We start from the raw sequence: 27119 nt of genomic DNA, 5'->3' as shown, positions 1-27119 counted from the left end.
TGCATAAGCCCTGTTGAATCATATATTCGAACTCTTGCTTGGCTGCCTTAAATTTCTCCGGGCAGAGTCGTCTGGCTTTGCTTGACACCGGGGGCCCTTTTGTTTCAATGACGTGTTCGCATGTGCGGCTGGCTTGTGCGTACCCGATGTTCGAGTGATCTCTGGAAACTCTCTTAGTAATTCTTTAAAAGGGCAGTCGTCGGCGAAGGCTGTCAGCTTTGGTACTGTCTTATAGACGAGCTGTGCGTTAATCTTGAAGAGCGTGTCGCCATCGATAAGCCTCTTATGCCGGATGTCAGGCAGCAAATTGTAGCGCGCCAGGAAGTCCGAGCCGATTATGTAGGTGTCCACTTCTGCGATGATGAAGGGCCACTGAAACACTCGGCGGAATCCGAGGTCGAGCCGGAGTAGCTTCTGCCCGTACGTCGAGATGATCGTACCATTCGCAGCGTAGAGTACCTGCTTATCTAAGTGCACAAGGTCGCGCCTTGAGGCGGGTACGGTCGAGACGTCGGCGCCCGTGTCCACCAGGAAATTGGTGCCAATAATAATTTCTTTTAAGAAGATCGCAAGTATCCACTGAGTCATCCACTGAGATTAATTGTTAGTTGCATTAATAGCGCCTTTTATTCACTTGCGACCTTCTTAAAAGAAATTATTGACAAGAGCAATAATAATAATTTTAGTTATGTTAAGGATAGTTATGATTTGGTTGACAAGCTTAATGGAAAGATTATCGGAAAAAATTTTAATATCATATCATTCGACGTGATCTCCATGTACACTAACATATCTACGGACTTAGTATTAAAAAGCATTGAATGTAGATGGAACTTGATTGAAAATAAGACTTCGATTCCTTTGCATGAGTTTGTTAAAGCAGTGATGATCATAATTAACTCCACGTTTTTTAGATTTGACAAAAAAATATTTAAACAAATTTTTGACATGCCGATGGGCTCTCCTCTATCGCCTATACTAGCGAATATAGTCTTACAAGACTTAGAAAAAGAAATTTTCACTACTAATAATATTATCTCTTTGTTTTATTTGCGATATGTCGATGACATTGTGTTAGCTGTACATGAGGAAAAGGTTGAGGAGATTCTAGATTTGTTTAATTCATACCACGACAGACTTAAATTTACGGTTGATTTTGGCGATGAAAACGGTATCAATTTTTTAGACGTTAAAATAATGATTCAAGAAGGAAACATCATCTTTGATATGTATAAAAAAACCGACAAATTCGGGGAGATATTTAAATTATTTTTTGAATCATCCATTAGCACATAAAAAGGGAGTAATCATCGAGCAGCTTGACAGAATTTTAATGTTGTCCCATCCCAAATTTCATGAAAAGAACATCTCGGATTTAATTCACACTCTTCTCAATAATGGCTATCCTCTCAAATTCTTATTTTCGACGATTAACAATAGAATAAAAACTTTGAAAAATAGAATTAATCCGGAAAAAAATCGTGAAGTAAATAATAATGATTATGATTCCAACAAGAAAAAATTTTTTACGATACCATACTTAAGTAAGATTTCTGAGAAATTCAAAAAACTCGCATATATTCATGGGTTTAATATAGCCTATAAACCGATGAATAAATTAAATACAATTATTAAAACAGGAAAGGATCCCTTGCTTAAGGATGACCATTGTGGGGTGTTTTATAAGATTAATTGTTTGAATTGCGAATCGTCATATGTGGGCCAAACTAAGAGAAAATTAAAAACTCGTATTAAAGAACACAAGACTGATATTAAGAAATCTACTTCTGAGATATCAGTTGTTTCACGTCACCGTGTGAATGAAATGCATGATTTTGATTGGGATAACATTAAAATTTTAGATACAGAACAATCATTGATGAAACGAAGAATTTCAGAAATGATACACATTAAAAATCAAATAAGTGGGATCAATAAACAAAGTGATACTGAAGGTTTGCCTGATGTTTATCTTCCTCTAAAGAAAGATCTCCCTCGCACTTAATAAACAATTCTAGAACTTTCTAAACTGTTTGACTCATGGATATAAATAACTGAAAAATATGTGATACGACCATAGTGTCGTAATAACAACACATAGTGTCACGACAAATTTCTATCTGTGAAATGAATATACTTTTAATTCATCGATTATTTTGCTGTAAAACAGGTAATGTTTCCTTCTTATTTTATACTCCGTTTTAAAAGATATTAATAATTAAATAAATTATTGTAAATTAGAATCTGGAAATTCTCGTTCTACACTTTTTACTACATGACTTCTGACGTTCTAACATTATTATATGAAGCAGCGTCGCTTTGATACAAACACGATCTTTACAATTGTAACACACGAGGGTTGAATTTGATTCCAACTTGATGTGACTCTGCGTCTTAAGAATATTATTAATTTTACTGAAGATGGCCAGATTGTGGCCGAAACGTTTAATGTTTTTATTGTAATTCGTAATGCAAGAATAATTAAATATCACTAACTATATCTTGTGCTGTGGTTCTTTATGCTCTTTCTTTTCATATATTTTTGAAATTATAACCACATTCATTTTTTACATTTTTAAAATATATTGAGTTTATCATCAGATTTATAATTTCTTTTATGTTGAAGCGTATAGAATCAAAATTTATTATACTTTTTATATGAAATGTACAATCATAGCTATAAATATTTATATCAGTACTTAACTTCTACTTATTAGTTATTGTTTTGTTCTTATCTTCAATATCATTTGAATTTAATTACTTTTGACTAGGATTTTTCTTCTTTTCTTTTTTTCAGACACGACCTTTATATTAGAAATCATCACAATGGAAGCCATTCTATGCGATTTTTCTTAATACTATTTATATTTTAATAATTATAAATTAGTAAGCGTTCAAAATCGTAAACTATTATACTGCAGACACAGTAATCCAAGTAATAGATATTTAATTTTTTAGATATAAATATTTCTATTTAAATATTAAACTTTTAAACATTTACTTAAGTCACCGAAAGCAAAAATATATTAACATGTATGTCTCTTGTTATTAAGGACTATATATATTATTTATATATACAGGGTATCTGGTAAGTTTTGACAAAGTGCTTGTGTGTAGATGGGGTAGATTAAACTGACTAAAAAAAATCCTCTATCATTTTTGCAATGGCGAAATTGCAGATATATACATACAGGATGTTCAAAAAACTTCGAATTTTTTCGGAAGAATGACGCTTTTCAAAAAATGTTTCAAACAAAAGTTGTAAGATTTAAAAAGATCTATTTACTGATTATATCAATCTGACCTAGCGTGGCGTCACTAAGGTCAGATCAAAGTCGCATTAATTTTTTTAATGAAATATCCTGTTTTTGATTCCAGAATCTAGTAGCTGATATCAAAAGTTTTTCAAAAGACTATAATTTATTTCTTTTTATTAAGTACTTTTCGAATTACGTATTTAGTTTAAAGATTATGATATCGCCGGTATTATCATTACCCAAGGTGTTCGACCGATGATTAAAATCTTTTGAATGTTGTTCGGGATCATGTCCTGAATAATTTGTTAAGATCAAGACTATTGGAGATTATTCCTCTTATTTTTATGTTTGCCCTAAAAATTCATTTTTACGTAAAAATGAAAATAAGAGGCACACTCTCTATTGGTTTTGATCTTGATAAATGTTATCCAGGACATAATCCTGAACAGCATTCAAGAGGTTTTAATCATTGATCGACAGCTTGGGTAATGCTAATGTCGGCAGAACTTCCAAGTATCATAACTCAAAAAGTACTTAATGAAAAAATATTTTCTTATTGCGTTTTGAAAAACTCTCGACACCAGCTATTAGATTCTGCCATAAAAAATAGGGTGTCCCATTAAAAAAAATCAATGTGACCTGACTGGATTCGGGGAGATGCTATTAGCGCTATTTGTGTCATTCTATCTTCATCGTCCATTAAACGTGAAACAAGGATAATATGGCACAAATAGCGTTGATAGCGCGCTCCCCGAACGCAGCTCTTGGCGACGCCATCCAAGATCAAATCAATGGTACCTTCTTATATTTTCCTCCGAATCATACATCTTTTGTTTGAAACATTTTTCCGTATCTTCTATATTTGTCGAGATATTTTCCTGGTTCGATTAAAATGACTCACTCTTATATATTTAAAAAGCTATATATTTTTAAAAAATGCTTTTATATTTGTTAATGGATTATGCTGACGTAAAGAAAGTTCTCAAGTTTCTGAGTAAATCTAAATAAATATGTGTGTAGGTATATATACATGCATAAAAGTATATGTGTACACACGCGCGCGCGCGCGCGCGCGCGCACACACACACACACACACACACACACACACACACATACACACACACAAAACCATTCATTAAAATCATTTAGTTAGTCAATCCTGTAATTATACAATATTAAAAAATTGTATCGAAATAGTTTGTTTAAGAGATTAGAAACTATTTAAATTCATATTAGAAGAAAAAAAGAAATAGAAGTATAATACATCTTGAATAAAAAATGTTTTACTTAATATAAATAATACTTGAAAGTTAGAAATGTTGAGATATATTTTTTTGTTACATAATCTTTTACATAAACATCTTTTCAAAATCTAAATCGTACTTTCAAGCCTTTCACATATTGTATCTGTATCAGGTACTATGGACGGTGAATATTTTCAAGAATAATATTTCCGAAAATATATTTTCTAAAATGCCAACGTTTTTTTCATTTCAAGCCCACACTAAAATAAAAAACTATTTTAATAAAAAACAATTGATTAGCTTATACATATATATTTTTCTATTATACCGGATGTTCAAAATAAAGCGTTACAAATTTTTATTTCGGAAATCCGGCATTATTAAAAGAAATTGTTCAGACAAAAGTTGAAGGGTTCAAAAAGATCTATATACTGATCTCAATTTGACTTTGGGTGGCGTCGCCAAGATCAGGTTAAGATTATGTCGATTTTTGAAAAATGGAACACTCTACTTTTGATTCAAGAATATGTATATTTAGGTAATGGTAATGCCGGTAGTACTGTAACTTTCAAGCATAACTCAAAAAATACTTAATGAAAAAAGATTTTCTTATTGCGTTTTAGAAAACTTTCGACATCAGCTATTAGATTCTGGAAACAAAGTAGGGTCCCAGTTAAAAAAATCAATGTGGCCTTGACTTGATCTTGGCGACACCCAAAGTTAAACTAATAAGATCAGTAAATAGTCCTTTTTGAATCCTATAACTTTTATTTGAATAATTTTGAATAATTTTTTCTCAATAATGCCGTATTTCCGAGATAAAAATGTGTAACTTTATTTTCAACACTCGGTGTACATTATATATATATATATATATATATATATATATATATATATATATATATATGGGTGTATCTTAAGATGGGTCGGGACCACATTGGGGACGGAGAATGGATCAAAGGAAACAAAAAATTCTTATTACCATTTTGAGATACTCGCTGTAGTTTTTGAATTAGAAAAGAAAATGTCTAAGTCAATATGCAGTTAAGCTGCGCCGCACAAATTCGTAGGATGGCCCACACTCGAGCGGCGACGAAGCGCTTTTTCCCTCTCTCTGCGCGCCGCCACCGCTGCCGCTCGAGTGTGGACCGTCCTACGAATTCGCGCGGCGCGGCTTAACTGCATATTGGCTTAGACATTTCCTTTTTTAATTCGAAAATTACAGCATTTCAAAATGATATAAGAATTTTTTGTTCCCTTTGATCCATATATATATATATATATATATATATATATATATATATATATATATATATATATATATATGTATGTGTATATACAGGGTGTCATGAATATACGGCCCCACTCGTTCCGAGCAGGTAGAGTGGACTAAACTGAGTAGAAAAATCCTCATTTTGTAATGCTCGCAATAATTAACGAGATATATATTGGGTCGGAAAAAATGTTTCATATTTTATAAAATTTTTTTTCAAAAGTTTTTGATTTGTTGCGAAATTTTCGTTACAATTATATCATTCGCTAGAGCAAAGTTTCAGCTTTAAAAATCTGTTTTTTAAATTGCGGTATGATGATTTTGCGGTATGATGAATTTTTACCGGAGTTATAAGCAATCAAAATCAGAATGTTCCTTTATTTATCTCGCGAATAAGTCAGGAACAAAAAATCATAGAAACATTTAAAGAAATGATTTTGTAGGGAAAGCTTTCATAAGGGTAGTCGGAAACTTTCGCAAATTTTTTTTGGGTACGTGAGAAACCCCCAAAATGAAAAGAAAATTTTTCATCTTTTTTAATTTATAGGTTTTTTTAATGTAAAAATTACCAAACTCAAAAAATATAGTAACCTTTCGAAAGTAGAGATTTCAAGCTTTAAAATCCGTTTTTAAAATTTAAATTTCGTTCATTTTTGACGAAGATATTGTGTATACAATTTTGAATTAAAAAATACGAGGAAACTTTTTCCCTGACCCAATATGTATTGGACATATATATTGGATAGGAGGAAAAGTTCTGCAGAATTTTGTTAGCTCAAACTTATATACAGAATATATTTGTTGCGAAATTTTGGACTGCTTGACATAAAAGCTTAATTTTTCCTAAAAATTTGTTTTAAAAAAAAAATGTTCCTTTTCGTTACCAAATTACACGAGGATTAAATAAAAGAGCATTCTGATTTTGATTGCTTATAATTCCGTTAAAAATCATCGTACCGTAATTAATAAAACAGATTTTTAAAACTAAAATATTGTTCTATCAAGTAGTGTAACTGCCAATTTTAAAAAAAATAAAATATATGTACATTTGAGCTAAAAATATGATTATTATATTTTTCTTCCATTGAATGATTATATAAGGATAATATCATATTTTAAATTCAAATTTCTATATACTTCTATATACTATTTTTATATACAAGTCTTTTTATATTTACGTTTAAAAAATTAGCATGATACTATTCGATAGAGCAACATATCAACTTTAAGAATCTGTCTTTTTAATTGTAGTATCATGATTTTTAATGGAGTTATGACTCATCGAAGTCAGAATGTTCCTTTTTACTTAACCCGCGAATAACTCAAGAACAAAAAATCGTAGAAACATTTTTAAAAAACGATTTTGTAAGGAAAATTCTAAACTTTCACAATATAGATAATAAAAAATTTTTGCAAATTTTTTTTAGCACATGACAGACGTAGGGTGCATTCCGTTTCACGCATGATGCATCATTTATCCTGGTTTAACATTCGGTGAATAATAAGGATAAATGATACATCATGCGCATCATGCATGAAATGGAACGCAGCCCTGCAAAATGAAAAGAAAAATTTCTCTTTTTTTTAGCTCGTAGTTTTCTATAAAAATTACAAAACTTACATAAATTCAAAAAAATATAATAATTTGAAAATGGAGATTTCAAGCTTTAAAATCCTTTTTTTTAATTTAGATTTTGATCATTTTTAACGAAGATATTATAATTTTGAGCTAACAAAATACGAAGAACTTTTCCTCTAACCCTAATATATATGTATATACGAGTATATACAATATATATGCAATACTGAAATCTTTTATTGTAAATAATTTATAATAAAAGAATATATAATCTTTTTCTATAAATTATTTGCAGTAGATCAAAATCATCATTATACTATATATAATCTTTTCTTATTGAAACCATCAATTAAATATCTTGGTTTTCCAATAATTATCCACGATATTAATTCGATGAAAATTCCTTATCGTTTCAGAGAAAGACATGGCAATATATACGTATCTATAATATATGTATGCTCATAAAGTGTTAAAGAAACCTCCACATTCTTAACAATATACGAGTTACATTACATATCATTATTGGTTGCACTCATTAGTTAATATATCTTTTTCTGACTATACTTTTTCTACCAATATTTTTCATAAATAAAGTAAAAAGCAAACAGATAGAAATAATTAAAATAAAATAATTAGTATACACATCTTCTATTATTTGTATTTTTATAAATGTTAAAACATTGCACACAACCGAAATTTGTATACATCACTAACATAATATATTGAATACTTATGTAAATTTTAAATATAAATATACATGTTATTCTAATAAGATATGTAATGTAGATAATCAAAGGTAAATTTTTTAATTTTTGTAGAATACGTATGAGATACTTTATTGTATCTCATTTATTTATAATATTATTTTGTGTTCAAAAATATTTAAAAGAAATCTTAATTCTCCAGATATTATATACCTATATTTGATGTATCACAAATTTGAATTGTGAAGATTCTTTCTGAACATTTCTCTTTAAATGTAAAATTAATTCTCACATTTTTCTAAATTTTTTCAGGATGTTTAAAACGTTCATATCTATAGAGATTTTAATTCGAATATAGAATTTCTATATTGCATCAGAAATTTCTTTTTATAGTATGAATTTAAGAGACTGCTACAGTTCAAACATTAATGTTAATTTTTGCATAATATAATTCTTTCAGTTTATTCTTTTTTTCCGACTCTTCAAATAATCTTTATATTAATATGAAAATGCAAAAATTTAATAACATTTTCGACTCATAAATAAAATAAAGACTAAATCTTTGTGTTGAACAATATAATATAAAAACCGAAAACAATATCTTCAATTTTCCTTAAAATTTCAAAGGATCTAAAATATAACATTTTTATATCTGTAAAAATTAACGATTTGCCTTATTAGATTAATAATATAATTTGTTTCGTCATGCAGTATAAATATAATTCAATACAAACGGATATCATGATATTGATAATATTTAGCTCTAGTTATTTTTTTTAAAGCTATAATTTTATTCATTACTGTATCAAAATTTTATAATCTCATTTCATCGTATATCTTTTAATATGTATAATTTAAAAATACATTGTTTACGTATCACAACTTAATGAAAAAAGCGATAGTCTTATGCAATTATTTACATGTATTCTAGATATATTTTCCATAAAATAACATTCCGTAAGATGAATAAAAATTATTTGATATCGCGTGTGTCCATGTAGCTGACCACAATAAATAAGCACAATTATGTCTCTCGATATGATTATTTTTCATGCTCAATATTATAAGCAATTGCATAGAACATAACGTGTCATTATAAACTCTCTGTGTGTGTGTGTGTGTGTGTGTGTGTGTGTGTGTGTGTGCGCGTGGGCGCGCGCATGTGTGCGTATTGGACTAAGGAAAAAGTCTTTTATAAATTGGAGCATAATTGAAACATATTTTTTAAATAGTTTACAAACCTTTTATTAAATCAAATATGTATCGTTTTGATCGATGACCTTTTGCCATTTTTCAGGTAAAGCCATTATTCCATCAGTGTAGAACTTCTGTGATTTCTTAGTAAAAAAACCAAGATAAATGATTTTCGCAGGCCTTTTGAAATCAAGTTTACTTCATTAAGAGAATTCTGCAAACACCAAAACAAATGATAATTTGAACGGTGCAAGGCCAGGACTATACAGTGGATGCATCAAAACTTTTCAGCCAAATTCTCTCAATTTTTGTCATCGTGTGTGGCTTAGTGTTATCATAATGGAAGACGTTTTTTCTATTGATTAATTCTGGCCGCTTTTCCTGAATGGATTGTTCCAATCGCATTATTTATTGACAATAGAAATTCGAAATCGTTTTGCCTGGCGGCAGCAATTTGTAATAGAAGACTCTTCTCCAGTCCCACCAGACACACAATATCACTTTCATGAGCCTGTTCTACAATAGGATCGTAAGCCGTAAGAAATTAATCAATCGTTGTTGATTATTTTTGTCACATTCAATGATTAGCTGTGATTAGCCAATTTCTTATGGTTTAGCCAATTTCTTATGGTTTACGACTTGCAACTCTATCAGAACAGGCATTAAGTGTCAATCTGGACTTTGCGATTGTTTGTAATGCCTCATCTCGTTTCGACTATGACATTATTATTATGTTATCCACTTGCATTGCCCATTATTAATTTTTTCAGAAAGGCTCAATTTCGTTTCGTTTCAGCAGTGATTTGAAAATGGAAATTCGATCCATTAAATTTTTTACTGTCAAATCATGTGGCACCAAAACATCGAGCTTCTTTGTGTATTCAGCCTTATGCAAATGCTCCAAAACAGTTTTACGATCAATTGTTTAGCTTGTTAGCTATGTTACAGTTATTCACATGATTTTCTTCAATTTTTTGGAAGATTTTATCGAAACTTTTCACAATAAGTCGACCAAAACGACGTGTATTTTTAATGTTGAAATTTCCATCATAAAATCAGCGAAACCAGTTCGCTGTTGTTTGTCTAGTTAGAGCATTCTGTTCAAAAACATGACAATTTTCGCAGCATTCTTCCCTTTTTTATAATAAATCCCCTTTTTTAATAATAATAATTTCCCTTTTTTATAATAAAGAATGTCAGAAATGTTCTTGATTTTCATTCATTTTCAAATTTGATTGAATGCGTCAGTATTGTTCAAATCTATAATGAATCTATTTGAAAATAAATGATATATGAAATAGCATCTTTCCAATCATATATAACCTAATACACTATACAATAGTGGCACATAAAAAATCGACTAGATCTCCATCTACCGGCTGTATATAAAGACTTTTTCCATAATCTCACGCACGCGCGCGCCTGTTCTTTTGGCTAAACTTTTGCACTAGTTCATTTTTCCTCCTGAGTGCAAAAGTTCAGCCAAAAAAAAACAGGCTTATGGTCAGATGAAGCAGCGCTCGGCACGATTTGCATTTCTTGGCCGATTCGGTTCCGTCTTTCGCTACTCTTCTCACCTCATCACCTTGCGCGCAGTCCAAATGCCGCTCGATGCTTAGTTATATAATGAACGAAAAAGAAAAGATAGAATTTAATTATACGCTTCTAATCGTCGAGCAGTATTTAAATTGCGCGCGGAATGATGAAGTGAAAAGAGCAGCGGAAGGCGAAGTTGAGTCGAAAATCGGCCGAGAAGTGCAAATCGTATCGAGTTCGGAGATAAAGTGTAAAAATACATCTTTGATAATAAACGTAGCTGGTTCATACAAAACAAATACATAATAATATGTAATTTGCTGCTAGTACATTAAAATATGGAGATTTCTCGCGAATTACTTAATCATACACACACACACACACACACACACGCGCGCGCGCGTATCCATATGCACACAATTATTATACGCGCAATTAAATATTACACAAAATCAGTTATATTTACATTAGGAAGTAGAATACCGAGTACAAACAAAACGACGCAATAACAAATAGATCTAAAAAAGGCTGACAATAATAATTAGGAATATCACTTCCTCAATCATAGTGATAGATAAGAATAAAATGATGATCGCAGGATAATGTCAAATGAACTTGTTGAAATATTAGATTTAAGATAATACCTTTCGCTTCTCACTGTCATTTTTTTTAGAACAAGAACATTAAGCTTTGTCAATAGAAGTATCTTTCATAATGTCATCCTTAGTAATATTTTGGTTCATTTGGTCGTTTTCGTACTCTACAAAGTCATCAAATAAGCTTGGCCACGCTTCTGCATCATCATAAGCACCAAGATCGTCTCCGATGCTCTCGGCAAAGTTTAGAAACATATTCCAAGTGTCCCTAGGTATTCCCCGGATATGATGACATTCTAGAAAGTTTAGCCATCGCGATAAGAGCGGAGGTTCACGTATCGTAAAGACGAGTCTCCAAAGATCAATCGCCATATCAACTGGTAAGATTCTTTGACCAGACATTACGTCGAGGCCAAATCGGAATGTGAATCGATAGAGATCCTTGAACAAATCACTATTGATCGTTAATTCTTGAACGATCTCAGGCAATCGTGCCTGTACACCACGTATACTGTCGACTTTCATCGTTTTTAATCCTGTGACAAACTCCTGACGCGTAAATTGGCACATTTGCTCTGCATTCAACTTCCATGCAAGCACAAGTACTTTAAATTCATCGGGTGATAATTGTAAATCATTACAGAGTCTTTCTATACCGTCAGCTAATATTACATCTTCATGAGGATCCTTAAAGGCAAACATATGAAATATATTAATCATAGTATTTGTATAATTCTTTATAATCTTAAATTATTAAATTATTAAATGTTTTGTGCATTATAATACATGGTCTCCCAACGTTCTTTCTCTTTACATAGAAGTATCTTTTATGTGCCATACCTTGTATTGATCAAATAGAGCGTTTAGTTTGCTCTCTGAAGGTTCCTTTTGCTGCCTAGTTTCAGTACTTAAATTAAGACCCGATGATGTATTGGATCGTCCTAATGGTTGTAATCGCGCATAGAATCCTCGCGATAAACGCAGATTACTTTGTACATTAGGTACAGATCCACAATTATCCGAACCTACATTATTAAATGTAGGTAGCATACTTGTGGATTTTCTGTTCCCATTTACATGTGTTTCAGGCACAAAAGAACTGGATTGTTGGCAAGAATTTGGGAACAAACCTCTGAGTTCCATCGTATCTATAAAAGGTAATTGAAAAATTGTGAATTATTTTATATAGTGTGAAAGAAGCGGAACTGAATAAGTTGGCAATTAAATAATTTTTTGTATGTATACTTTGCACTAAAAAGAATCTAAAAATGTAATATATGAAAGAAGAAAAAATTGATTGTATCTACCGTCTTTGTGCTCCAATACAATCGTGTGATCAGTACTGGTCGATGGTGGAAGTGGCACCTTGAAGCACGAAAAACAGTTTCCCATTGATGCTGACCGTACTTGACATCAAAGATAATTATGCCATGCATCAGTAATTCAGTCTTACATTGGCAGTCTTGATGGAAAGCTGAAAAATGATATCTTTGTCGCTTATGGCCTATATTAAATGTAATATTTCTGTTTATCTCCGTTAAGTACAAATATTCAAGCGATTCAAGCCATGAGATTTGTGATGCTTTTCAGCAAGAGACAGTGTTTATTTTGTTTAACATTGGCATAGAACAATGATTCTGTGTTTCTTGCTGGAAGGCATTGATATATAGATGATACGTAAAGACTCATTACCAAGATGCCAAGGAAAGAGAGTAAGTAATATATCAAATTACTAACTATAAGAAACATAAAAATTGCTTCATGGTTAGCTCTTGTGCAATCTTTGAGATATCTTGTCAACATCAAAATAGGTAAGTATTTGAAAAGTTTACAGAAAAACAAACAAGGATTTACAATATTGACAAGTTCCGCAAGCTCCACTTGTATGAATAAGATTGACAATCTAGGAGAGATGAAAGAAAGAAGACATAAAAATAGATGACTAGGTGATACCTTATTGTTACATATCTGTTATGGTTCCTCGGTCTTCGCTTGAGACTGACTTGTCGTGAGATAATACGGCGTGTCGACCGTATTCATAGATCTGTCGAGTAGTGAAGAAAGTAGAGGAATATTCTCAGCATCGGAGTCGTGCGTTTTTCCTAAAATACGTTGTCCTAGCGACGGATCAACGACGAAAGACCGTCGCGTTGCTCCTCATGTCCCCTATTTTTTTACAGGGCATATTTCCTAATCGAAAAAACGAGCGCCCGGCGGAATGGAATTCCGCAACCTGGTAGCCGAGCCTGTGTCATTTGCGACGATGTCGTAACCCGGTGAGACTCTGTGACAACGGCGATCTCATTCCAAGTGTGCGAGACGCTCATCCACCGTGATCGAGCTGGCAATCACAACCAGCAGCAGTCAATCGACGTAATCGCCACCGACCGATACGACGTTGCGATGTATTCACTCACGCTTCACCGTCGAGCATCGAGCAACGTCTCGAGTGAAAACACTACGACCATAACCGACTTACTCACTGCGACCAAAACGAAGACTCTCAGAGTACTCAGAATGTTCAGAGCTCAGACCCCAAGATTTAATCTGCATCCCCCTGCTGATCAACTGTGTGAAGTGTGATCCAGTATGATCAACTGATCCACCATCAACTGATCAACCAACGAAGATGTTCCTCGTGCCTCAGGGCACTTTTTATCTAAAGGAAAAAAAAATCCTTTGATTCACGCGGCTAGAGCTATTAGTTTCATTAAGTTTCATACACCGCATTGTACACAGTGGGTGTTCTAGGCTTTAGGGTGCAATTACATGTGGTGTGGTATGCGATACAGAAACTAATGCTGGAATCCCATGAGATTTGCTGCATATCGCGTAACCTCGTAACCAATCAGGAGCAATCCGCTGTAGTTTCGCGTTTTACGCCAAAAGCAAGTACGAATTCTACTTTTGGCGTATTACGTGATATTATCAACGTTGTGTATATTCATATATTGTATATGTCAGTGTATTCTCTCTTCACTTCATCAAATCGTTCAAGTTAATTAAATCGTTCTTAGGTACAATCATGGTCTGTTTATATCATCACAAATTCAGGAAATGATAAATACATTAAATTCTGTAAGTATATATTAATTGATATTATCACATTGTAGACCTCGCGCCTAACATAGATTTATGTTTATACTTGTGTAATAACTTTCCTGAAGAGTAACAAATTATTTATTAATTTTTCAAATTAGTTAAAAGGGAACTTTTACTTTTTAAGCCTCGACATATATTCGTTAATAATTGTAAAATTATAAACAAATGATTATAAAATTATAATTTTTAATATATGACTTTGTAAATGACATCTATGCTCATTTCTATTTATGTTTATTTATCTTTGAGCTACCTTCTCACTTTGCTTAATGGTTTATTTTTTATAATCATTTGTTAGTACATTTTGCGAGGTTCAAAAGAACCCTTTTTCATAATTATATTTTTTCTAGCAACTGAAGTGGGGATATTGTGAATGGCTATTGAATATTGTTTGTTAAAATTTATGGAAAGCACACCGGTGCTTTCCGAGTTATGATGAAGAGAGAAAATCTAATTAATGTTGATCAAAACTTAATTGTTACTATCGATACAAAATTTTTTTTATAATGCTTGTTAAAATGTATCTTGAGTAAAGTAATATTAAAAAGTCTAAGAACCGTCAAATAATATTCAGAGCTTGCAGCATTCACAACAGCAATCACAATCATTAACCCAGTCTAATACATCAGCGCAGTCTAATGATATTGATGAACATCTAATAATGGCTATCATGGAAAGGCTATCATTATTTGATCATAGAATTGATGTGCTGGAGCAATCAAAATTGAAAAAACAAAACATTATGAAAAGAAATTAGAAATATCCTTGGATATATTATAAATCCTTTTTAATAAATTTTCCAATACTGTTATCAGTAGAAGCTATGGCTTTAGTAACAACTTTCCCAGTCATATTTCACAAGAATGTCTTCATAATAAGATTAAACTTTGTATGCCTATTCTACAGGTATTATGTCAATTGAAGAACTGCAAAAAAGTGGAAATATCATCGTAACTGCTATGTGAGAGCTAGAAAAAAGATGAAAACATATGTTCCTAGTGGTCTGGCGCATTATCATTAAATTTTAAAAATTCTTATCGATATTTTGAATTAATCCTTTGGATGATACTCTTCAAACAGAATCGTAAGTCACTTAAGAAATGAACAAATTTATACTATATATCATATTCTTTCACAATAATTAATATTTTTTACAAAACAATAAGTACATTATCAATAGAATCACAGCCTTCTGCCTCTGAGGAAAGTACTTCTAGATATTTATCTGCTGGTGAGAGTGTAATGTTGCCTGATTTGACCTTTAAAATATGCAGCAAATGTATCTCTTATTACACTTGCACCTTGCAAATGAAAATTGTTTCTAATATTTCCTGAGTCTATAAGGCCTGTAGAAACATCACAATCATGTGAGTGCGTTGTAGAATAAATTCGTTCTGCAACTGATTTTTGCAGTTCACATTTCATTATAAAATTGTGTAAACAATATGTTATTTGTATAATTTTTTTGCAAGTAGAAGTAAATGTTATAATTAGTTTTCTAAAGATTCTCCACCTCTGCTAATATTCCAAAGGCATTTTCTATAACATGTCTTGCTCGACTAAGTCTGTAGTTGAAGATTTTTCTCGTTTCATTGAGTTGTTGACTTCGGAAAAATGGTTGCATCATGTATGTTTTTAAAGGAAAAGCTTCATCTGCCACAACGTCACGTATGGTAAAACAGGTCCATTATTTCTAATAACATCTGGTGGTGTTATTCTTATTAAATTTTCTTCCAATGCTTTATACAAGTTGCTGTTTCTAAACTCCACCATCGCTCTGACGTCCTTCAGCTCCGATGTTTAAGAAAGTAAAGTAATATTTTGTATCAAACAGCAAATTTAAACAGCAAATTTGAATTATGATTATAATATGTTGAGCCACTGTGTGGAGGTGCCTGTAACAAGAAAAATCAAATATTTTCTAAAATATGAAATTATTCTTAAATAAAATTTTGAAAAATTAATACCTAAATCATAACGTGTTTTCTATCCACAGTGCCTATGCAGTTAGGAAAATTTCACCTATTTTCAAAATTTGTTAACAATTTTCTTCCAAATATCTTTACTGTATGATAGAAAAATTTTATCTTTTAACATCGTCCAGATTGCTTCACAAGTTTCTGACACAATTTTGGAAATGATATGTCCAACTCGATATGCATAAGAAAGTAATTTCATGCTATCACCAGAAGCTAAATAGACACAAACAAATTTCCAAACATGTGTTTGCAGATATTGGCATTCGAATACATTCCTGCTTCGCTATAAGTGGTTCCACCAAATTTAACAATTCTTGATACATTTCCACGTTCATATAAAAGTAATTAAAAAATTGACTGTCATTGTGAATGTAATTCTTTTACAAGATTATCACTTGCTCCTTGAAATAATCGATTTTCATAAGAAAATATTGGACGAATCCAAAATTTATGTACAGCTCGTACGGATCGTTGATTTCGCTTATTCTTTTTCATTAATAACCAAGTAGCTATTAATTTTCGCAATTTTAAATGTGCAGCTGAACTATCAACAGTGTTTGAATATATTTGCTAATGAAGTGCACAAATATAAAACAATATATCATTGTGACGATATAAATGTATAGTCAGAATAGATTTTTCTTTAATTGACACCTGTCTCTCGGAGCAAGTCTTATAAAAGTTAATACGGCTATCTGTAAAGATGTGTGTATACGATCAGTACGCGAATTTGTTTTCCTTCCTGTCCCATAGTGCGTTTTTATAAATAGTGTAACCAATGAATTTCGGTATTTGGTTTTCCATTATAGAGCTCTGGGAGAATATAAAAATATGATTGATTTTCGCGTGTACGCAGGCTACCTTTTATGCGCCATAGATAGTAGGAAATTTATTTACGCATAGCGGAAAAGGCAGATTGCTTCTGATTGGTTACGCGATTACGCAATACGCGGCAAATACACGCCTCATGGGATTCCAGCATAACTAGGTAACTATAGGAACCGCGTATACTGTGCCGCTTGCTTCTTTTCGCCTCTATCATTTCGTATAGCGCGGTAAGAGCGACATAGGCCAGTGACATAGTATATACAGTATATACAGTAGCGCAACTTTCCTGATTTTATGTTGGCTGGTAAAATGAAGTGTGCATGCGTAAAATAAGTAAGTTGCCTCGTCTCTTTTCCTCCTTTTATTGCTCTCTCTCTATCTCTCTCTCTCTCTCTCTCTCTCTCTCTATATATATATATATATATATATATATATATATATATATATTGTGTATATAAGTAAGCGTTTCAATATTCCACTTAAACATTTGTCTTTCGCATGGTTTAGAGTCGAAATTTAGAGAGAAGTATTACGTACATTGTCCATTTGGTGAAATGTTGTGTGAGAAATCTCGAAAGATTGGTCTAATTTTTGTGAAAAAGTGAACAAAAGTAACATAGAAAACCGAGCAAGAAAGATTTCTTTTTATTTATTGTATTGGGTCATCTAAAAAGTATCTGCAGTTTTTTGTCACTAGATGGTATTAATGGTCAACACCATTTAGTGACAAAAAACCGCGGATACTTTTTACATGACCCAATATTTAAAATTTTTTTTTGATATATTGGGTTATCTAAAAAGTATCCGCGGTTTTTTGTCACTAGATGTGTGTTGATGGTCATATATCTAGTGACAAAGTACCGCGGATACTTTTTAGATGACTCAATATATGCATAAAATAAAATAAAATAAATAACACAAACTATAAAACTATATTTATATACTATATAAAACTATATTACTATATTACTATATTACTATATATTATTACTTATATTACAATATTATTAATAATACTATATTACTATATTATTATATTACTACAATATTATATTATATTACATAAATTTCTTTTATACCAGCTTTCTTATAATATTTTCATAGATATATAATTACTTAATATTTCTTTATACAAATATATATTTTTAAGTTAATTTAATATTTTTTCTAATTTTTCTATATTTTTTCTTTATTTTTTAATATATTTACAATTTATTTTTATTAATTTTCATAGGGTTTAAATTATTTCATTGCACTGTTAGGTTTATTCGGTCTGTTAGATCTGCTTGCAAATTTTGCAAACAGATCTAACAGAATGATTCTGTGATTGACAATCCACTAATCCGCTTAAAGCTTGTATCCACGATGTTAGAAAATGGTCCGAGTTCTCGTACAGAGTTTTCTTATCTCGAATGTTTCTATAATGACGATTTAACTAAATCACTAGTCAACTATTTTTGTTACAATCGGCAGTGGTTGATTTTTTACTGTTTTATACAATATATTGGATCATCTAAAAAGTATCCGCGGTACTTTGTCACTAGATATATGACCATCAACACACATCTAGTGACAAAAAACCGCGGATACTTTTTAGATGACCCAATATATTGAAGGTTCTTATTACTAGTTATTGTCACAATTTTCTCAAACCTTCAAATAAATATTTATTTTAATAGAAACGTGGTAAATTATTTATTTACATAAAAGCATTTGTTGCAACGTGTAATATTTCTTCATTTATAGAAAACAGATTTGTTCACGTCGCACGTTCAAACATGCCCAACATGCTCCAATATGTTCGAATCAATATGGCGACTAGATATTCGCGTCGCATTAGAGCATACTCCATGGATCAATTAAGAGCAAGCTCCATTTGCCTCACCTCAGAAGGTGGTACGATTGGGGCATATTACGCACGCATGCGTAATGGTTGAAAACGTACTGTATCGAAAAAAATATTTCAGATTCATTTTGTATAAAAACGCATTTAATAACTTTTTGATATAAATATAAAAATATAATATAATATTAATAAAATAAAATAAAATAAATAACACAAACTATAAAACTATATTTATGTACTATATAAAACTATATTACTATATTACTATATATTATTACTTATATTACAATATTATTAATAATACTATATTACTATATTATTATATTACTACAATATTATATTATATTACTATGTTACTATATTACTTAACTGTATTACTTTTTTTATATAAAACTATATTTATATACTCTCTCTCTCTACGTACGTAGTATATAAATTCACACAAGAATCATACAAGCGTTTAAGATCCAGCTAGATCGTTTGATGCTTTGATTTCTACAGTTTGTGTTATTTATTTTATTTTATTTTATTTTATTAATATTATATTATATTGTTATATTATATTTTTATATTCTAATTCTTAGAAACGCGCCGAAATGATTTTTCAACGCGTGCCGTGGAATGATTTTTCGATCTTGAAACGCTAACTCCACTAAACTACCGCAGTAATATCACGAGTTAAATTGAGTAATTTAATTAAATTTTTGATGCTTATTCGCATCTTCGAAACGATCTTAATAATGTTGAATTACATTATTACTGCGAGACGTTACCTGCAATTAAAAAACAAATAAATGATAGTATAAATAGTCTAATAAATAAGATTGCAATATTGTAGACATATTAATTATTAATAGCATATTTCTTATACACAATCGATTTTCATCAATTTCACCGGTTTTTTCTATCAACATAATTATCACAGTTATTTATAAAATTATCAAGTTTTTTGATTACTGGCACTGCAGTTTGTATAACTTCATCTGAAAATTCAATACTTGCAACCCAAAACTCAGTCCATTACAACTCGATTAAATTATATAAAATTGATATTGAACATTATTATTGTATATATTGGGTCATCTAAAAAGTATCCGTGGTTTTTTGTCACTAGATGGTGTTGATGGTCAACACCATTTAGTGACAAAAAACCGCGGATACTTTTTAGATGACCCAATATATACATTTCGATAATGAGACAAAAGACAAAAGATTTCTAAGATTATTTGCCGAATGGTTTTCGAGATAATCTTGTATGCTTATGGCTTTCTTTAGACTCTTTGACATCTTCACATCTCCTTTCAAACTTAAATGACCACAGTGAAGCCAGTAATTAATCCATTGATTAATATCATGATAACAGCAAGATTGTGTTTCTTCATTTTCATGATGTAGGAAAACTAAATCTATTCTTCCACTACTGTGTATATCTATAAAATTTCCAAAGAAAACTACTGTGCTGATAAAAAATGTACATAACTATATAGATCGATATTATCAAATGGATAAATATGTTTAAAAAATTTAAATTTTGCTATAAAACTAATTCTGAAAATATGCATATTATTTTAAACAAATATATAAAAACATATAAAAAGAGGAGCATGAAACCACAGCAGTGGATGTTGTTTGTGAAATTTAATAATTCATTCACATTAATAAAAAAATCTTTAGACATTTCGGCCACAATCTGGCCATCTTCAGTAAAATCACAAATATCAGTAAAACGCAGAATTTACATATATCTGACATTAAATTCAGCCATCAAAAATATAAATATGTATAAACGTGTTCTTTCATTATATGAAGATGCATCATACAACATGGTTGTAGCGCCAATTATAATATTGCAAGTTATGTAGAACAAAAATTTCCAGATTCTAATTTAAAAATTAAACTTAATATTTTCTAGTCAATTTTATGAGGATTAACAAATCGTTACCTGTTTTACAGACAAAATGATGATCTTAAGCACTTTCCTCACGCAGATAGAAATCGTCGTGACATTGTGTATTATTATATGTTACTGCTATTTATATGTATATCAAAAGTTTAGATTGTTCTAAAATTATTTTTAAGTGTGAGAGAGATCTTTCTTTAGAAAACGCAGATAAATATCAGGCAAACCTTCAGTGTCACTTTGCTTATTAATACTACTTATTTGGCTTTTTGTGTATATCATTTCAGAAATTCTTCTTTTAAATAATGATTGTTCTGTATCTAAAATTCTAATATTATCCCAATCCAATTCGTGCATCTCATTCACTTGGTGGCGTGAAATCACTGACATCTCAGAGGATCTTTTTATGTCAATCTTATGTTCTTTCGAGTTTTTAATTTCCTTTTTGTTTGGCCAACATAAGAAGACTCACAATCCAGACAATTTATCTTATAAACCACTCCACAATGGTCCTCTTTGCATACACGATCTTTTCCAGTTTTAATAAATCTATTAAGTTTATTTATAAGTTTGTAAGCAACATTAAAGTCCTGATTATGTGATAATTTTTAAAATTTTTCCGATACTTTACTTAAATATGGTATTACAAAAAACTTTTTCTTTAAATTGAAATTAGAATCGTTTTCATTATTATTACACTCACTATTTTTATCTAAATTAGTTCTATTTTCTAAAGTTTTTATTCTGTTTTTTATTGTTACAAAAATGAATTCAAGAGGATAACCATTCATTGGAGAAGAATCGTCACCATCTCCAGAATTAGATCTAATCATTACAATCTAGCATACAGCCTGCATCGAAAAAATATTGTTAACTCGCCTGCGTGGTGACCCTTGTGGTGACCCTAAACAGAACATTAATCACATCCTCTTTTATTGCAGACTTTGTATTCATAAATCGGCTAAATTTTGCGATTACCTGCAGAAACACTTCTCGCTTCATCCCATTAATATTCATTGTATGATTAATAATTCTCCCCCCCCCCCCTCACTCTTTGTGTCGTCTAATCACTGCATATCTCAAATCTTTAAACCTCGATATCTGATTTCCATGAACATGCCTTCGTTTTAAGGGAGGGGTGGAGAACTTTGTTTCTCTCCTTTCCTTCCAGGCGGCGCCCCCGCCTGGTTACTTGTTTCAGCTACTAGGTTCACTCTGGTCGGAATTGCTGCTACTCCGCGGCAAAGACCAATTAATATTGAACAAGAAGAAGAAGAAGTGCATTCGAGTCATATGTTGTGAGCATTAGATTATCCACGTGTTATCCCAGTGTTATTCACGTTTACTGAGAAAAATATAAAATAGTAATTTTTAGTATATCAATTTATTATTTCATCATGCCTGCTATAAACAGAATTACGTAAGTTTGTCATGTATTTCGGTGTATTTACAGCGTAATGTTTATTTACAAAGTAATATTAAACATTATTCCTTAATGTACATGAAATTGTATACGTAGATTATTGCAGACTTCATTATACATTATAATTTTATGCAATATGTTTTTACAGAAAGCCAACTACACATAAGGGTAAGAAAGCTATATTGAAGAAGGAGCCTAAGTTAATAGAAAATGCTAAAGAAGCTTTATATCTCAAGGGTAATCGCACATCGCAAATCGTTACAGATATTATGAAGGATTTGGTAAACAAATACAACTTTTATTGGCGTTGCTTCAACTTTTATAGCAACAGAAATTTTCAATTATAAATGAAATATATTTTTCAGTATGATTTGAAGAAACCTAATGTACAAATGATGAAACAGAAAAATGACATACTGCCATTTGAGAATATTACACCTATTGAAAAATTTGCTCTTAAGTATGACGCATCTCTTTTCATGATAGCTACTCATAATAAGAAACGTCCACACAATCTTATAATGGGTCGAATGTATGAACATATGTTATTAGACATGATAGAATTTGGCATAGACAATTATAAAGGATTGAAAGACTTCAAAGTTGAAAAGATCACTTCAGGAATAAAACCATTGTTGATATTTAATGGTGAACTCTTTGAAAGTAATTATGAGTATGGAAGAATCAAAAACTTACTCATTGACATGTTTCTTAGAGAAGAGGTTCAAAAGATCAGATTGCAAGGTCTTGAACATGTTTTAAGTTTCACAGCTGTCGAGAATAAAATACTTCTGCGCAGTTATAGGTGAGATAAAAGTAAAAATTAATTTTTATATTTTTCAATTTTTTATTGATTATTTATATTAGGTGTTGGAATTAATTCGTAGCGTTTTTAATGAAAGAATGTTATTTATTTCACATGAGCATTAAAAAATACATTAATGAAAGTACTTCCCATCACTTATAAAACGCTACGAATTAATTCCAACACCTAATATATATATATATATATCAATATTATATACATATATCAATAGTAAAAAGTCATGTAAAATAAATGTTGCAATAACTTAAATATGTAAAAGAATAGGTTTGCGATCTTAATTTAAAATAATCATATATTGATCGATCTAATAATTTTTAGGATACTTTTAAAAAAATCTAACACGAGAACACCTAGAATAGAACTCGTGGAAATAGGACCACGTGCTGATTTAGTATGCAGGCGTAACAAGTTTGCCTCTGAAGATTTATTCAATCGAGCTTGTCGGAAACCTAACGCACTCAAGGTATTGTTTTATAAATAATTCTAAATTTTTATAAATTATATATCAATTTAGTAAAGATGAATATTTTAATCTAATAATTGTAATTTTATAGGCAAAGACGAAAAAGAATATTTCTAAAGATACATTTGGTACAACGTATGGCCGTATACATATTGGCGCACAAAATATTATCGGCATTCAGACAAGGAAGATGAAAGGCTTAAAAAAAACATTACCGGAAAAAAATACCTAAAAGAAAAAAATTGCTGATGATAATAACAACTGCGCAAAGAAATTAAAAGAAACTAATGATTGAGAGATTGATCGATTTGGGTATTTACAATATAAATGGAAAGAATGAATTTTAATATATTTTTATTTTTTTTTAATATGATTATTGTTTTCAACTCCAGTTGGTATCATTTTTCTGATTCTGCAATCAATGATAATATAGGTCTCATATGTAATCATTATTTTAAAACATGATTATAAAATTTTTACCTTTACCGTAATCCTAGAAGTAGATAAACATTTTCGTACGTTGTCACATTCTTTTAATAAAATTGTATCCTTTGGATTTTGCTCAAGTGCTCTGATTCCTCCTGAAGTTCAGAAAATGATCAATAATATCTTCAATTTATCTATTTTCTACCGGCGATTTTGTGGATCGTGAAATGCCAAACTTTGAGAGAATATTCGAAAGATAATTCGAAACTGCGGCAACCACGCTTACATATTAAAATCTGTAAATAATTAATTCTTAAAATAAATATTATAAATAAATAAAATAAAAAGAATAATTAAATAAAATAAATAAAATTAGAAAAATTACAAAAAAAATAATACAATCCCATACAGCACAGAAAGATTGCAGAAACATTGCAGAATGATTTCACTGAAATATTACAATATTATATGACATTGCGAAACATTGCTAAATCATTGTTGCAAAATTCCGACAATGTTTAGATGTCCGCTTTTTGTTATATTGCAACAAAACATTCCGGCAATATTGCAATGTAATGTATTTGGATAAATTTTTTACGAAGACTCTCTAAAATTAAAACTAATTCTATACATATATCTCACTAACTCTAATTTTTCTACAAATCACATTTCTAGTGATATGTGCTTTCCAAAAACAATTTTTTATGATAAAACCATAAAATATTCCAATAAATATTGTATTAATTTTGAAGAATAAATTTATTCGTAAGGATAAAGTATGTATGTGTGTGTGTCCCAAAAAATTACAAATATTATTCACATTAATATAATAATACAGTCGCTTGGTAAGTTAATCATGGATTAAGTTAATCACAGTGATTCTTTTTAATTCGAAACCACTCCGAATCAATTGAAATCGATTAAAAAATGACTGTATAAAATTTATCAATAAAGTTCAAACGCTGGTTTATTTTTGCGTTCACATGAGGCATAAATACATCATCGATCACATAATAAATATTTCGATAAATCATTTTTAGCAGCTTAATTGCTTATTATCTTACGATAATGATGAATTGATTGTATCCAAACTCGATATTATACAATCTCCTGATTTCATATTTAAAATAAATATAAAACTTAGCTAATGAAATGGCCATTAAATAATAGATCAATAAATTTTTTATTTAAATATAAAATGAATTATATTAATTATTAGGTGTTGGAATTAATTCGTAGCGTTTTTTAATGAAAGAATGTTATTTATTTCACATGAGCATTAAAAAATACATTAATGAAAGTACTTCCCATCACTTGTAAAACGCTACGAATTAATTCCAACACCTAATATTATATCATAAAAACGACTTAATCTAAAAAAACTGTACTACATAAATATTGTAAAAAATTATATTTTTATATTATTATAGTAACAATTAAAGAATTACAGTTTTGTAATGTTTCTGGAATATTACATGCATATTATTGACATATTGCAGGCATTGTTAATTTACATTTCTGTAATATCTCTGCAATATTATATTGCAATCTGCAATATTGCAACATTGCATCAATATTGCTTCAATCTTCTGTGCTGTATGGGATAAAATAAAATATAATATAACTTTTATATTTATTAAAAATGCATTTATTTTGTATAAAAACGTTTTTCAAATAATCGAAGTAACACAAAATATCCGAAACGAAACAAGACACATGCCGTTCAATTCGTTCAAATAGTCTTCATGGATTAGATTAGGTGACAGGCTCACTTATCCTAAATCCGTTCGTGTCACTGAACATTGGACCACATGAATGCAACTGCTCCATCCACCACCATATCTGTGATCCAAGTGCTTTTTGAATTAATTTGGAGCACGCGACGCGTGACAAACCTATAGTCTCTAGAGAGAGTGGCAAATTGTATCACGTGCCTCTCGTTTAATTGGGCACCAAAACTCCATAGGCATGGAAGAGATTGGAAAAAACTGGTTACGTGACCCTCGTCTTGATTGGACATGGGCATTCACGAGATGCAATTTGCTACTCTCTTAGCTTCTGCACATTGGACGCGGAAACGCTTGCCGCGCGACAAAATGTGATGCAGTAGCCAATAAGCTTACAGTTCCTAATGTGTTGATTGATTTCCAGTGTGCAGAAGCTATAAAACTCTTTAGTTCTACTAGAGTGCGTTCAGAAATTATGCCTAGGTAACTCTGGAATGCTCTAGTGTGCGCCTCAGACGTTCAGAAACTTCAGGTATAATTTACCCAAAGCGTTCAGAAACGAATTAGATCATTCTAAAATCACTCTATCGTCAACCTTTTCGGTTGGGTAAAAGTCGCCCCGTATGCGCAATGCGCATTTCGCACTATAAAATCACGTGCCTGATGAAAGTAAGGTTAAGTTCCATAAATATTGAAAGGTTTAACTATTTTGAAGAAAAAAATGGAAAATTTAATATTGAATGTAACTGATTTTGAAGTTGTGCGAATGGAAAAAAAATACCTACTTAAAAGAATATAAATATTGGGTCATCTAAAAAGTATCCGCGGTTTTTTGTCACTAGATGTGTGTTGATGGTCATATATCTAGTGACCGCGGATACTTTTTAGATGACCCAATGTATTCAAAGAAAAAGTGGTATGTAAAATATTTATAAATCGTCCTATTTAATATAACTTGTGTAGTCGGTTAGCATATTTTTTAAAAATGCGTTCAATATACAATTGACTTCTACTTGTAGAACAAGTACGATCTCTTTTTCGTTGTAACAGCAATTAATCTTACTTTCATGTTTTTTCTCAATCTTCACCGATGTTTACCAGTTATCCAATTGCATCCCAAAGCGTTCAGAAATTCCTTCGTCTAGATCACTCTGGGAAGGACTCAGAGTTTACCTCATCACTTCTTCTTCTTGTTCGATGTTAATTGGCCCTCGCC

General features: G+C 30.7%; 2 protein-coding genes, 2 long non-coding RNA genes and 2 pseudogenes across 6 annotated transcripts; 2 read left to right on the top strand and 4 right to left on the bottom strand.

The window, feature by feature from the left end:
* Window positions 1-8824: 8824 nt before the first annotated feature.
* SCCRO3 (defective in cullin neddylation 1 domain containing SCCRO3) lies at window positions 8825-14093 on the bottom strand. The gene is made up of 4 exons (XM_011053289.2): window positions 13337-14093; window positions 12691-12857; window positions 12224-12531; window positions 8825-12070 (listed from the first exon to the last, which is right to left on the bottom strand). Exons 2-4 carry the CDS (start codon window positions 12773-12775, stop codon window positions 11471-11473), a joined length of 993 nt encoding a protein of 330 aa, XP_011051591.1. The 5' UTR covers window positions 12776-12857; window positions 13337-14093; the 3' UTR covers window positions 8825-11470.
* Window positions 13787-15305, top strand: LOC147908345 (uncharacterized; annotated as a pseudogene).
* On the top strand, window positions 14300-24306 carry LOC105144403 (Ribosome production factor 2-like protein Non3). 2 transcript variants are annotated; one of them, XM_011053288.2, is made up of 8 exons: window positions 14300-14461; window positions 15392-15569; window positions 22210-22336; window positions 22414-22458; window positions 22610-22742; window positions 22827-23266; window positions 23606-23750; window positions 23842-24306. In XM_011053288.2, exons 2-8 carry the CDS (start codon window positions 15548-15550, stop codon window positions 23980-23982), a joined length of 1053 nt encoding a protein of 350 aa, XP_011051590.2. In that variant the 5' UTR covers window positions 14300-14461; window positions 15392-15547; the 3' UTR covers window positions 23983-24306. The 2 variants fall into 2 exon arrangements, with proteins under 2 accessions (XP_011051590.2, XP_087266246.1); XM_087410120.1 differs by lacking the exon at window positions 22414-22458.
* Window positions 15890-17838, bottom strand: LOC105144406 (uncharacterized; annotated as a pseudogene). The gene is made up of 3 exons (XR_015546431.1): window positions 17830-17838; window positions 16453-16841; window positions 15890-16380 (listed from the first exon to the last, which is right to left on the bottom strand). The product of XR_015546431.1 is annotated as an uncharacterized LOC105144406 (transcript).
* On the bottom strand, window positions 21246-22077 carry LOC105144402 (uncharacterized). The gene is made up of 2 exons (XR_845903.2): window positions 21918-22077; window positions 21246-21587 (listed from the first exon to the last, which is right to left on the bottom strand). It is a non-coding gene; the product is annotated as an uncharacterized LOC105144402 (long non-coding RNA).
* On the bottom strand, window positions 24098-26848 carry LOC147908344 (uncharacterized). The gene is made up of 2 exons (XR_015546307.1): window positions 25949-26848; window positions 24098-24472 (listed from the first exon to the last, which is right to left on the bottom strand). It is a non-coding gene; the product is annotated as an uncharacterized LOC147908344 (long non-coding RNA).
* Window positions 26849-27119: the final 271 nt, after the last annotated feature.

Source organism: Acromyrmex echinatior, chromosome 10, assembly GCF_024713525.1.
Source record: "Acromyrmex echinatior isolate Ae372 chromosome 10, ASM2471352v2, whole genome shotgun sequence".
Taxonomy (NCBI): domain Eukaryota; kingdom Metazoa; phylum Arthropoda; class Insecta; order Hymenoptera; family Formicidae; genus Acromyrmex; species Acromyrmex echinatior.
Note: the sequence above shows the minus strand (reverse complement) of the source record. Positions and strands in the feature narration are given on the sequence as shown.